At 43.2% G+C, this 15125-nt stretch overlaps 1 protein-coding gene across 1 annotated transcript in view; it reads right to left on the reverse strand.

The window, feature by feature from the left end:
• Nucleotides 1-15125, reverse strand: part of RNF17 (ring finger protein 17) — a 341311-nt gene that overhangs the window by 11560 nt on the left and 314626 nt on the right. The window contains exons 25-28 of the mRNA XM_069759912.1: nt 11264-11320; nt 9701-9817; nt 2874-2985; nt 2657-2792 (exon numbers count right to left, since the gene is read on the reverse strand). Of these exons, the coding sequence (XP_069616013.1) occupies nt 2657-2792; nt 2874-2985; nt 9701-9817; nt 11264-11320 (422 nt within the window). The remainder of the gene's footprint in view (nt 1-2656; nt 2793-2873; nt 2986-9700; nt 9818-11263; nt 11321-15125) is intronic.

Genomic DNA, 15125 nt, shown 5'->3' on the forward strand with positions numbered 1-15125 from the left:
GGCCCATTCCTCCATGCAGATCTCCTCTAGAGCAGTGATGTTTTTGGCTTTTCGCTTGGCAACACGGACTTTCAACTCCCTCCAAAGGTTTTCTATAGGGTTGAGATCTGGAGACTGGCTAGGCCACTCCAGGACCTTGAAATGCTTCTTACGAAGCCACTCCTTCATTGCCCTAGCGGTGTGCTTTGGATCATTGTCATGTTGAAAGACCCAGCCACGTTTCATCTTCAATGCCCTTGCTGATGGAAGGAGGTTTGCACTCAAAATCTCACGATACATGGTCCCATTCATTCTTTCATGTACCCGAATCAGTCGTCCTGGCCCCTTTGCAGAGAAACAGCCCCAAAGCATGATGTTTCCACCACCATGCTTTACAGTAGGTATGGTGTTTGATGGATGCAACTCAGTATTCTTTTTCCTCCAAACACAACAAGTTGTGTTTCTACCAAACAGTTCCAGTTTGGTTTCATCAGACCATAGGACATTCTCCCAAAACTCCTCTGGATCATCCAAATGCTCTCTAGCAAACTTCAGACGGGCCCGGACATGTACTGGCTTAAGCAGTGGGACACGTCTGGCACTGCAGGATCTGAGTCCATGGTGGCGTAGTGTGTTACTTATGGTAGGCCTTGTTACATTGGTCCCAGCTCTCTGCAGTTCATTCACTAGGTCCCCCCGCGTGGTTCTGGGATTTTTGCTCACCGTTCTTGTGATCATTCTGACCCTACGGGGTGGGATTTTGCGTGGAGCCCCAGATCGAGGGAGATTATCAGTGGTCTTGTATGTCTTCCAATTTCTAATTATTGCTCCCACTGTTGATTTCTTCACTCCAAGCTGGTTGGCTATTGCAGATTCAGTCTTCCCAGCCTGGTGCAGGGCTACAATTTTGTTTCTGGTGTCCTTTGACAGCTCTTTGGTCTTCACCATAGTGGAGTTTGGAGTCAGACTGTTTGAAGGTGTGCACAGGTGTCTTTTTATACTGATAACAAGTTTAAACAGGTGCCATTACCACAGGTAATGAGTGGAGGAAAGAGGAGACTCTTAAAGAAGAAGTTACAGGTCTGTGAGAGCCAGAAATCTTGATTGTTTGTTTCTGACCAAATACTTATTTTCCACCATAATATGCAAATAAAATGTTAAAAAAACAGACAATGTGATTTTCTGGATTTTTTTTTCTCAGTTTGTCTCCCATAGTTGAGGTCTACCTATGATGTAAATTACAGACGCCTCTCATCTTTTTAAGTGGTGGAACTTGCACTATTGCTGACTGACTAAATACTTTTTTGCCCCACTGTATATATATATATTTGGATGAGACAAATATTTTCTCAAGAGATATATATATATATATATTCTGTTTTCGTGGTGAATTCGACTATTCCAAAATTTACAAAACCATTTTCTTTTAGGAACCACATCACATTTGAAATGACCATAAACTGTACCCCTCAAAGTGCTCAAAACCACATTCAAGAAGTTTATTAAACCTTTAAGTGCTTCACATGAATTAAAGCAATGTGGAAGGAAAAATGAAAATTTTTATTTTGTCCCACATATATGTTCCTTTAGTCCCATATTTTTCATTTTCATAAGGGTAACAGTAGAAAATGGACCAAACAATTTGCTGTGCAATTTCTCCTGAGTACATAGATATCCCTATATGTGGTGGAAAACTACTGTTTCGGTGCACGGGAGGGCTTGGAACAGAAGTGGAACTATTTTACTTTTAGAGCACAAAATTGGCTGAAATACATAGCGGACGTCTTGTCGCATATGCAGAGCCTCTGAGGTGCCTAAACATCTAAAAAAACAGCACAAGTGACCTACACTAAGGTTGGCTGTCAGTCAGGGGAACGCGGTTACAATGGCCGCTGTGTATACGCAGAAAGTGCCTGAACCAGCGCTGGCGCAGCCTTTCACGACTGAATCCAAATGCTGGTGGGGAGAATAAATATAATCTTCTCCCCACTGCATTCGGCTGTGTGCAGGCGCAGGACAGCATCATAACGCTGTTAACCTGCAGATTAAGGCCTCTTTCACACTTCCATTGTTTAGGGGCTGTCACAATGCGTCGTTCTGTGCAAAAAAAAAAAAAAACGCATCCTGCAAAGTTGCCCACAGGATGCGTTTTTTGCACATAGACTTGTATTACCGACGCATCCCGACATATGGACACACGTTCCATACGTCTTGCACTGGATGTGTTGGTATTTGGCGGACCGTCATAGCGAAAAAACGTTCAAGGGAACGTTTTTTCGCACGTCGGGTCCTGCAATTCTTACCGCGCATGCACTGCCGGAACTCTGCCCCCTCCTCCCTGGGACTTTAGAATGGGCAGCGGATGCGTTGAAAAACTGCATCCGCTGCCCACGCTGTGCCGAATTTTAACATCTGTCGCGCCGATGCTTAGTGACGGCCGCGTACCGATGGAAATGTGAGAGAAGCCTAACTCCACATCTGCAGGTGATCAGCGTTATTCCTGGTGACAGGTTCACTTTAAGGAATTTATCTAGCAGGGTGGGGAGGACTTTGAACCCACGGGCGGAAAAGGTGTAAAATTTTCATAAAAGAGTCATTCTGACACAAGTTGTCAAAGTAAATACACGTTTTGCCATAATAATGACTACTGCGGTAAAGAATTGCAATACTGTATTACCTGCTGACATCCAGCAATTTTGAAGTTCCATAATCAACAAATTCCACAATACAAGTGACAGGGTCGTAAGATTTAATGGACTGCAGTTTTGCTCTATACAACACACCATCGGTATAAAGAGCAAGACACGGCATAGCTGAAAATGAAAAGGAGAATGTCAGCATCTGAAAACCACATATAAACACTACAGACATGGACTGTGACAAACACTCCGAACCTGTCCTAAAATCTGTTATGTGCGGCAATACGATCACATCAGAGTTGATTTCATCAAGGGTGGACTTAAGAGGATCATCTTCTCCGCTGACATTCTTAACACAAATGAAGACCTGAAAAAAACAAGTATTAAGTCCAGTAATTGCTAATCAGTGATGATGTCGTAAATGTATTCATTGACAGAGAAGAAACGAGGCAAATGGAGCCCAAAGTCTGCAACTATAGGTTCACTTTATTCTGGTGAAGGCCATGTTTTATGCTGCACAAAATAGCTCCATTGATTACTCTACTGTATCTTGCTTAAAAGACATTGCCGAAAAAACGTGAAACACTAAGAGTTGAAGACTTCAGGCTCTGCATGCCTCATTATAATGAAAGGCTCCATTGGAGTTTCCATCTGAATCTCACTTTTCTTAGCTTCAGATGGAAGCCTTTGAGAGAGGCAGCATAACAGATACTATTGTAGTGTGATACAAGCCTCATCACTACGGACAATAGCTAGCTAGCCAGAGATACATTTTACTGGCAGCAGTCACAGCAGGTGGACAGACAGAAATATAGCAATGACACATTAGATTTTGCTGGGGTTCTCCAGTACTATTTAGTCTTTTTTACTATATGCCTAAAAGCTAAACAGGAATGTAGTTACTAACAGAGGCACTGCTTCCGCTCCTGCTGAAAATTCACCTACTCCATGTCAACAAAGCATCTGTTCCTCATCTGCTCTGTTGACAGGGTGTGACTGCCGTCATGATGATTGACAGCAGACTCCTCATTGTCTATCATCATGACATCTATCATAATGACGTTGGCAGTCACACCTCTCAACCAAGCAGAGTGGATGAGAAACCGTTAGGCCACGCTCATACATTGAGTATTTGGTCAGTATTTTACCTCAGTATTTGCAAGCCAAAACCAGTAGTGGAACAACCAGAGGAAAAGTAGAATAGAAACACGTCACCACTTCTATATTTATCACCCACTCCTGGTTTTGGCTTACAGATACTTAGGTAAAATATTGACCAAATACTGATCGAGTGAACATGGCCTTACTCTATCAACGCAACGATGGTGAACGATGTTGAATAGCCGGCAAGTGACGGCTCTGTGCTGGTAGAGATCGGTGCCAGCCATCACAGGCAGGTAGCAGTTAGCAACTACCTGCCTGTTAGCTCTTCAGTGAAAAAATGTAATAGTCCTGGATAACCCAAGTAAGGGGTTTGTGAAAAGTCTAAAGGTTATTCTCTGACAGTAGGCAATGGGGCAACTTCGCTTTCTGAAGTTTAACTGTCAAGAACCCCATCGGAAGGACCATGAATGATTGAAAGCAGATATAAGTGCAAATCTGGATGTTGGACATTCTGCTGATGTGATTTAGCTAGACTTTGCAAACGCATTTGACACTGTACTACTTAAAAGCCTTATACTGAAGCTCCAAAAGTAAGGACTGGGGGGAAACTATAAGTAGATAGGTCAAACATTGGTTAAGGGAAAAGAAAAAAAGTTAAGGTAAATGGTACATTCTCTAAAAAGGATAAAGTCAGCAGTGGGGACCACAAGGATCTGTGCTACAACTGATTCTTTTTAACATCTTTTTACGCTCAATCCGATCCACAAAGTCATTAAAAGTGTCAGTCTTTGCTGATGACACAAAACGATGTAGGATGATAAAACGGAGCTTGATAGTATAATATTACAGAATGATCTGGATAAGAGGTCTGCGTGGGAAAACACATGGCAGGTGAGGTTTAATGTTGATAAATGTAAAGTACTGCACAGTATCTACAGTAGAGTTATCCTACTGATCTATATACACGGCTCAAAAAAATAAAGGGAACACTAAAATACCACATCCTAGACATCAGAGAATGAAATATTCCAGGTGGATTAAAGCATCAGTCAACTCCTGGACCCTGGACAGTATGTGGTGAAACGCGACGTTGGTAGATGGAACGAGACATGATTGTTATGATCCGGTGACCTTGGAGCTGCATGAGAACTTTCACTGGAGAAAGTGGCCACTATACTGACCGCAAACCTGAACTTAAGACCGCAACTAGAAGTAGCCGTGGAGTGTACCTAACACACCTAGACACCTCGTCACAGCCAGAGGACTAATTTCCCCTAAAGATGGAAATCGGAATACTATCTTGCCTCAGAGAAAATCCCCAAAGGATAGACAGCCCCCCACAAATATTGGCGGTGAGTCGGAGAGGAAAAAACATACACAGGCAAAAAAAACAGGATTTAGCACAGGAGGCCACTCTAGCTAGATAGGACAGGATAGGAAAGAGTTCTGTGCGGTCAGTATTAAAACCCTTCAAAAAGTCCACCGCAGAATATACAAAATACTTCCCACATCCAACTAAAGATGTAGGAGCGTATATGTGCAACTCCAGTGAATCCTACAAACAGAGCAGGAATAAACTGAAACAAGCACACAGGAGTGTGCCACAGATACAAAAACAAAAACACTTATCTTTGCTGAAATTGGCAGCTAAGCAGGTGAGGCCAGGCTGAGATCCAATACTTCCAAAGAAACATTGACTACTGGCAAGGGCTAATGAATCCTGCACACTTAAATATCCCAGTGAGAACAGCAATTAGCAGATACACCTGGCCAGGACTGTGACTCAGAGACAACTGCATTCCCACTTACCACCACTGGAGGGAACCCAAGAGCAGAAATCACAACACATGATGTCCCTGATGTGTTCAGTCAGATTCAGGTCTGGGGAACAGGCGGGCTAGTCCATAGCTTCAATGCCTTCATCTTGCAGGAACTGCTGACATACTTCAGCCACATGAGGCCTAGCATTGTTATGCATCACAAGGAACCTGGGGCCCAGTGCACCTGCATATGGTCTCACAATGGGTCTGAGGATCTCATCCTGGTTAGCTGAATGGCAGTCAGGCTACCTCTGGCGAGCACATGGAGGGCTGTGCGGCTCTCCAAAGAAAGGATTCCCCACACCATAACTGACCCACTGACAAACCGTTCACGCTGGAGGATGTTGCAGGCAGCAGAACGTTCTCCACGGCGTCTCCAGACTCTCTCACATGGGCTTAGTGTGAACCTGCTCTAATCTGTGAAGAGCGCAGGGTGCCAATGTTGAATTTGCCAATCTTGGTGCTCTCTGGCAAATGCCAATTGCCCTCCACGGTGACTGGCTGTAAGCACAATACGTCGGGCCCTCATGCTATCATCATGGCAGTCTTTTTCTGACAGTTTGAGCAGACACAAATGTTAGTGGCTTGTTGGAGGTCATTTTGCAGGACTCTGGCACTGCTCCTTATGTTCTTCTTTGCATAAAGGATGAGGTAGCGGTCCTGCTGCTGGGTTGTTGCCCTCCTCCACGTCTCCGGGTGCATTGGCCTGTCTCCTTTTTATCTGCTCCATGCACAGGACACTGTGCTGACAGACAGTTACCCTTCTTGCCACGGCTTGCATTGATGTGCCATCCTGGATGAACTGCACTACCTGAGCAACTTCTCTTAGTTGTAAGCACTGCCTCATGCTGTTGTACAGTATCTCTCGGGTTGAAGGAATGACAATATGCAAGAGAGACCAAAATAACAGCAAAAAGGATGAGAACAGAGAAATGGTCTGTGGTCATCGCCTCCAAAACCACTCCTTTTATGGGTTGTCTTGCTAATTGCCTATCATCTCTACCGGTTAACTGTTCCATTTTTTCAGTAGTGTACATTAACCCCTTCATGACCAGGGGTATTTTTGTTTTTTACTCCCCTCCTTCCCAGAGCCATAACTTTTTTAATTTTCCATCAATATGACCATGTGAGGGCTTATTTTTTGAGGGACGAGCTGTACTTTTGAAAGACACTATTGGTTTTAGTAGGTCATGTACTAGAAAACGGGAAAAAAATTCCAAGTGTGGTGAAATTGCAAAAAAGTGCAATCCCACACTTGTTTTTTTGTTTGGCTTTTTTGCTAGTTTCACTAAATGCTAAAACTGACCTGCTATTCTCCAGGTCATTACGAGTTCATAGACACCAAACAGGTCTAGGTTATTTTTTTATCTTCGTGGTGAAAAAAAATTCCAAACAAGCTATAAAAAGAAAAAATAAATTGTGCCATTTTCCGAAACCCATAGCGTCTCCATTTTTCGTGATCTGGGGTCGGGTGAGAGCTTATTTTTTGCGCGCCGAGCTGACGTTTTTAATGATCCTATTTTCGAGCCGATACGTTCTTTTGATCGCCCATTTTTGCATTTTAATGCAATGTCCCTGGCGACCAAAAAACGTAATCCTGGCGTTTCGAATTTATTCTCACTATGCCGTTTAGCGAGCAGATTAATCCTTTTTTTTGATAGCTCGGGCGATTCTAAATGCAGCGATACCAAATATGTGTACGTTTGATTTTTTTTTTATTGCGAATGGGGCGAAAGGGGGGTCATTTAAACTTTTATTTATATAATATATATATATATATATATATATATATATATATATATTTTTTTTTTAACTTGCCATGTTATAATAGCCTCCATGGGAGACTAGAAGCTGGCACAACTCGATCGGCTCTGCTATATAGGAGCGAAGCTCAGATCGCTCCTATGTAGTAGAATTGTTGCAGTGCTATGAGCGCCGACCACAGGGTTGCGCTCACAGAAATCCTGCATCAACCACCATAGAAGTCTTCAATAGGCCTCTGGTTGTCATGCTGACGCATCGCTGACCCCAGATCAAGTGACGGGGTCAGCGATGAGCGTATTTTGTTGTGAATTCTGTGGCAGAGTTCACTCCTGTGGTCACAAGTGGTACTTCGGCTGATTCTCTCTGGGATCTTCCGTTTGTGGAGGAAAGTGGTACTGCAGCTTCTGAGTTTCCTCCCTCAGGTGATCTGGTGAGCTCGTTAGCTTCTTCTCTACTTAACGCCACCTGATGCTTTGATCCATGCTTCCTGTCAATGTTCCAGTGTAGGACTTGTTTTTTTCCCTGGATCATTCCTGTGGCCTGCTGCTCTGCAAAGCTAAGTTTTGCTTTTGTTATTTTGTTGCTATTTTTCAGTCCAACTTGCTTTATTGGTTTTTCTCGCCTGCTGGAAGCTCTGAGACGCAGAGGGACCACCTCCGTACCGTTAGTCGGTGCGGAGGGTCTTTTTGTCCCCTCTGCGTGGTTATTTATAGGTTTTTGTGCTGACCGCAAAGTTATCTTCCCTATCCTCGTTCTGTTCAGCTAGTCGGGCCTCACTTTGCTAAATCTGTTTCATCTCTATGTTTGTGTTTTCATCTTACTCACAGTCATTATATGTGGGGGGCTGCCTTTTCCTTTGGGGAATTTCTCTGAGGCAAGGTAGGCTTATTTTTCTTCTTCAGGACTAGCTAGTTTCTCAGGCTGTGACGAGGCGCCTAGGTTCTGGTCAGGAGCGCTCCACGGCTACCTTTAGTGTGGTTTGATAAGATTAGGGATTGCGGTCTGCAGAGTTCCCACGTCTCAGAGCTCGTTCTATTATTTTGGGTTATTGTCAGATCAATGTATGTGCTCTGACCTCCATGTCCATTGTGATTCTGAATTGCCTTTCATAACAGTATTTCCAGCCGGATGCGCTAGTTAAATGCCGCTGTCAGCGTTTGAGAAGCGGCATTTAACTAGTTAATAGCAGCGGGTGAATTGCGATTCCACCCACCGCTATTGCGCGCACATGTCAGCTGTTCAAAACAGCTGACATGTCACGACATTGATGGGGGTTCACCCCCGAAGCCTGCACCAAAGCAGGGGATCTGTCCCGTCCGAGGTCAGAAAAGGGTTAAATGGAAATCTACTTGGGACTACAAAACAGGAGAAGCAAACAAGATTTTTAAGTATATAAAAAGAGATAAAATCCCATGATCCTAATGTATTTTTTTTTTCTTTTATAAATCTCTGGTGAGACCACATCTAGATTATGGAATCAAGATTCGGGCTACACATTTTTAAAAAAGATATTTGGAAGCAAAAGTCAGATAAAAGGTGGCAACTAAATTATTACATAGGATGGAAGGCCCCTCCTATAATGAAGTTAGATAAGTAGGGCTTGCTTAAGTAAGAAAAAAAGTCTCAGAGGAAATCACATATGTATGAATGCATGTGTGGTCAATACAAAGGATTGGCACATGACCATGGGTAGGTTTCCACGGCCGGATTACATCCGGATTAGCTGCGAATTGAAAGCTGCGAATTGAACGCTGCGAACAACCGCAGCTTCAACCCGCAGCGTCCAGATGTTACAGCATAGTGGAGGAGATTTTATGAAATCCCGTCTCCACTATGCGTGCGAACACGCACCCGGTGGGCCCTGCATTTACGGACATGCGGCGCATCTTTTTAGAACGCAGCATGTCTGTTTACCTTAAGGCGACGCTCCATCGCCTCAAAGTAAATAAGAGGGCCCTATGTGTGAGGTGCGGAGATTCCAGATACGTGCAGTGAACACATCTGGAACACTGCACGTACAGAAGGGGGCAGCGCTTTGGGCGGAGAGGGTTTTTCCACTCCGTCCAACGCGCCGTCATTACGGACCGTGGACACGCAGCCTTATTCTTTCCAAAGATCTTACATGGGATGGGGACATTTATTACGTGTGGAGGGAAGGCGATCCCAGCCACTTCATAGGGAAAGGTTTTTTACAGTCAGATGGGAATGCCCTACCAGAAGTGATCGTAATGGCAGACACTATAACAACATTTAAAAAAGGGCTGAATGCTTTTCTCACAAAAAATGTCATTGTGGGTCAATCTTGTGATAGAAAATGTATAACTGGTGGAGAAAGGTTGAACTTGATGGATCTGTGATTTGTTTTCAACCTATATAACTATATAATATACTAACTTTATTGGGTGTTTGGAAGTGTGTGATGTCCACTTCAAACAGTTCTCCTGGACGAGGTAGAGGTGTTGGAGAATACTTGGGCAACAAAGGTGTTTCCAAATCATCTTCAAGCAATTCCTGGAAAATAAATGCAAAAGAACTGACTTTCCGAACTTGCTCAACTACTTTCATTTGTGAATATCTGCATTTAACACTGTATTGCTCTTTTATTAAAACTTAATAGACAATACAATATATTAAAAAAAAAAAAAAAAAGAAGCAATATTGCACAATGCAGCACTCCACTATAGAAAATGATGGACTGCTGCCAAGTTCCTCAGACCAAGAGGAGGAAGTTAAAGGGTTCTGTTCGTCTATAAAAGTCAGCAGATATATATATATATATATATATATCACACTTACCCCTGGAATCTGCTTCCTCTCTCTCGGACCTTCTCCACAGGACCAGAAGAGAAGATGTCACGATTAGCGATGAGCGAATGTGCTGGGGTAAGGTGTTATCTGAGCATACTCGGGTGTTAACAGAGTCTTCGGCATGCTCAAAACATATGTTCGAGACCCTGTAGCTGCATGTCTCACGTCTGTTCGACGGTGGCAACACATGCATGGACGCCTGTTTGTTAGGCAATCCCTGCATGTGTTGTGGCTGTCGAACAACCGCAAGACATACAGGCGCTTGAACATATTTTTCGAACACGCCAAAGTCACTCAGTTAGCACCCGAGCATGGCGGATAACACCTTATCCCATCACCTTTGCTCATCACTGGTCACAATCATTAGTCAACGGACCGCTGAGGCCACCTACCGGCTGTGGGGAGGGGTGGCTAATGGATAGGACATCATCTTTAAAGGGAACCTGTCAGAAGGATTGTGCTCAGTAACCTACAGACACTTTCAGGTCGGCGCAGTTATACTGAATAAAATGATACCTTGGTTGATGAAATACGTCTTGTGGTTGTTTCTTTATTTTCAGTTTTGTGTTAATGATATGCTTGTCCCCTAAGGCGGGGTTCATGTATGTGGTCCTCTGGTTAGATATTCATAATGCAGACTGCTGACAGTCACTGATCCCCTCACTGACCGGACCCCTAGTTTACATAATGAACATACTAATGTGTGTATTTGAAAAAAACATGTCACTTCCTCAAAATGGCGGCTCCTGCGCACTATCACTTGTCAGTTAGTGCCTATTATATTGCTGTGTTGAAAAGAAAAAACAAAATCACCATCAAAATGGTGCTGTTGGCTGCGCCTGCGTATCCATCAAGTACCGATAGATGCAATTGCGCTGCAAACGGCGCAATTTTGTTGCAGTGTAAAATTCTTTTTGCTGCAGCAACTAGGAGTGGGCACAGGTGCAGTAGCATTTATCAGAAGACCAGACCACAAAGAGGATGTGCAGTGGGACAGATGAGGGCCGGGTGAAAATATATATTTCCGCTCACATGCGAGTGTGTGGGGTTTTATGACATTGAGAAGATCACAAGATTAAAAAAACTTTTCTTTCTTTAGCACAATCACATCATTAAACAGCTTCTTGCATTATCTGGACAGAACATTACCTGGCAGTCAATCTGCCATATTTTCTCATATGGAATTTTTGTTATGCAGGTCGTCTCCTGAAATAAATGCAAACATAATATAAGTATCTGCTTGTATCCATACAATCAGACAGGAAGAAAAAATATACAAGTAGCAGTTACAGCAAATAGTTCAGGTCTGTCCTGTAGTTTGTGAAAAAAGACAAGTTATTTTATGGCAGCCTGAAGTCTGCAGAAGATTGTACTCCCCCTGACATGGCTGCACGCGAAACGTGTGTCGGGGAACTGGGCAGTGTGGTCCTTGATTCATAATGGCACTTTATTTTTTTTTCAACAGTACTTACACAAGAAAATCCCATGACGGACAACATGATGAGTGATAACAAAAATTCCCCATTAAATGTCACCTGCTTAACTCAGCAGGAAGTACGGCGGCGTCTAAAAATCACTAAAGTTGGCAAATCTCCGGGCCTGGATGGGATACACCCCCGAGTACTGCAGGAATTAAGTAGAGTCATTGATAGACTATTATTTTTAATCTTTAAAGACTCCATAATAACATGGTCTGTACCACAGGACTGGCGTATAGCAAATGTGGTGCCAATATTCAAAAAAGGAACAAAAACTGAACTCGGTAATTATAGGCCAGTAAGCTTAACCTCTACTGTGGGTAAAATCCTGGAGGGCATTCTAAGGGATGCTATACTGGAGTATCTGAAGAGGAATAACCTCATGACCCAGTATCAGCACGGGTTTACTAGGGACCGTTCATGTCAGACTAATCTGATCAGCTTCTATGAAGAGGTAAGTTCCGGACTGGACCAAGGGAACCCAGTGGATGTAGTATATATGGACTTTTCAAAAGCTTTTGATACGGAGCCACACAAAAGGTTGATACATAAAATGAGAATAATGGGGATAGGGGAAAATATGTGTAAGTGGGTTGAGAGCTGGCTCAGGGATAGGAAACAAAGGGTGGTTATTAATGGAGCACACTCGGACTGGGTCGCGGTTAGCAGTGGGGTACCACAGGGGTCAGTATTGGGCCTTTTTTTAAAAACATTTATTAACCCCTTCATGACCCAGCCTATTTTGACCTTAATGACCTGGCCGTTTTTGGAATTCTGACCAGTGTTCCTTTATGAGGTAATAACTCAGGAACGCTTCAACAGATCCTAGCGGTTCTGAGACTGTTTTTTCGTGAGATATTGGGCTTCATGTTAGTGGTAAATTTAGGTCGATAATTTTTGCATTTATTTGTGAAAAAAATGGAAATTTGGCGAAAATTTCGCAATTTTCACATTTTAAATTTTTATACTGTTAAACAAGAGAGTTATGTGACACAAAACAGTTAATAAATAACATTACCCACATGTCTACTTTACATCAGCACAATTTTGGAAAAAAAAATTTTTTTTTTGCTAGGCAGTTATAAGGGTTAAAATTTGACCAGCGATTTCTCATTTTTACAACGAAATTTACAAAACCATTTTTTTTTAGGGACCACCTCACATTTTAAGTCATTTTGAGGGGTCTATATGGCTGAAAATACCCAAAAGTGACACCATTCTAAAAACTGCACCCCTCAAGGTGCTCAAAACCACATTCAAGAAGTTTATTAACCCTTCAGGTGCCTCACAGCAGCAGAAGCAACATGGAAGGAAAAAATGACCATTTAACTTTTTAGTCACAAAAATGATCTTTTAGCAACAATTTTTTTATTTTCTCAAGGGTAAAAAGAGAAACTGGACCCCAAAAGTTATTGTAAAATTTGTCCTGAGTACGCCGATACCCCATATTTTGGGGGGGTGGGGGGGGAGGGGGAGAACCACTGTTCGAGCGCACGACAGGGCTCGGAAGGGAAGGAGCGCCATTTGACTTTTTCAATGAAAAATTGGTTCCAATCTTTAGCGGACACCATGTCGCGTTTGGAGAGCCCCTGTGTGCCTAAACATTGGAGCTCCCCCACAAGTGACCCCATTTTGGAAACTAAACCCCCCAAGGAGCTTATCTAGATGCATAGTGAGCACTTTGAACCCCCAGGTGCTTCACAAATTGATCCGTAAAAATAAAAAAGTATTTTTAGCCTCAATTTTTTCATTTTCACATGGGCAACATGATAAAATGGATCCTAAAATGTGTTGGGCAATTTCTCCTGAGTACACGGATACCTCACATGTGGGGGTAAACCACTGTTTGGGCACACGGCAGGGCTCGGACGGGAAGGAGCGCCATTTGACTTTTTGAATGAAAAATTAGCTCCAATCGTTAGCGGACACCATATCGCGTTTGGAGAGCCCCTGTGTGCTCTCAAAAAACATTGAAGCTCCCCCACATGTGACCCCATTTTGGAAACTAGACCTCCCATGGAACTAATCTAGATGTGCGGTGACCACTTTAAACCCCCAAGTGCTTCACAGAAGTTTATAACGCAGCGTGAAAAGCCATGAAAATAAAAAATAATTTTTCTTTTCTCAAAAATGATGTTTTAGCAAGCAATTTTTTATTTTCACAAGGGTAACATGAGAAATTGGACCCCAATAGTTGTTGCCCAGTTTGTCCTGAGTACACTGATACCCAATATGTGGGGGTAAACCACTGTTTGGGCACACGTCGGGGCTCGGAAGGGAAGTAGTGACGTTTTGAAATACAGACAGTTGGAATGGTCTGCGGGCGTCACGTTGCATTTGCAGAACCCCTGATGTGCCTAAACAGTAGAAACCCCCCACAAGTGACCCATTTTGGAAACTAGACCCCCCAAGGAACTTATCTAGATATGTGGTGAGCACTTTGAACTCCCAAGTGCTTCACAGAAGTTTACAACGCAGAGCCGTGAAAATAAAAAAAAACATTTTTTATTCCTCAAAAATTATGATTTAGCAAGCAATTTTTTATTTTCACAAGGGTAACAGGAGAAATTGGACCCAAATAATTGTTGCCCAGTTTGTCCTGAGTATGCTGGCACCCCATATGTGGGGGTAAACCACTGTTTGGGTTCACATCGGGGCTCGGAAGGGAGGGAGCACCATTTGACTTCTTGAACGCAAGATTGGCTGGAATCAATGGTGGCGCCATGTTGCGTTTGGAGACCCCGGATGTGCCTAAACAGTGGAAACCCCTCAATTCTACCTCCAACACTAACCCCAACACACCCCTATCCCTAATCCCAACTCTAGCCATAACCCTAACCACAACCCTAACCCCAACACACCCCTAACCACAACCCTAACCCCAACACACCCCTAACCCTAACCACAACACACCCCTAACCCTAATCTTAACCCTATTTCCAACCCTAGCCCTAATTCCAACCCTAACTCTAATTCCAACCCTAATCCTAAGGCTATGTGCCCACGTTGCGGATTCGTGTGAGATTTTTCCACACTATTTTTGAAAAATCCGCAGGTAAAAGGGACTGCGTTTTACCTGCGGATTTACCGCAGATTTACCGTGTTTATTGTGCGGATTTCACCTGCGGATTCCTATTGAGAAACAGGTGTAAACCGCTGCGGAATCCGCGCAAAGAATTGACATGCTGCGGAAAATACAACACCGCGTTTCCGCGCGATATTTTCCGCACCATGGGCAAAGCTGATTTGGTTTTCCATAGGTTTACATGGTACTGTAAACTTGATGGAAAACTGTTACGAATCCGCAGCGGCCAATCCGCTGCAGATCCGCAGCCAAATCCACACCGTGTGCACATAGCCTGATTCTAACCCTAATTCTAACCCTAGTCCTAACCCTAGTGGAAAAAAAATATATATATTTTCTTTATTTTATTATTGTCCCTACCTATGGGGGTGATAAAGGGGGGGTTCATTTACTATTTTTTTATTTTGATCACTGTGATAGGTTTTATCACAGTGATCAAAATGTACCT

The sequence above is a fragment of the Ranitomeya imitator genome, chromosome 3, assembly GCF_032444005.1.
Source record: "Ranitomeya imitator isolate aRanImi1 chromosome 3, aRanImi1.pri, whole genome shotgun sequence".
NCBI lineage: Eukaryota > Metazoa > Chordata > Amphibia > Anura > Dendrobatidae > Ranitomeya > Ranitomeya imitator.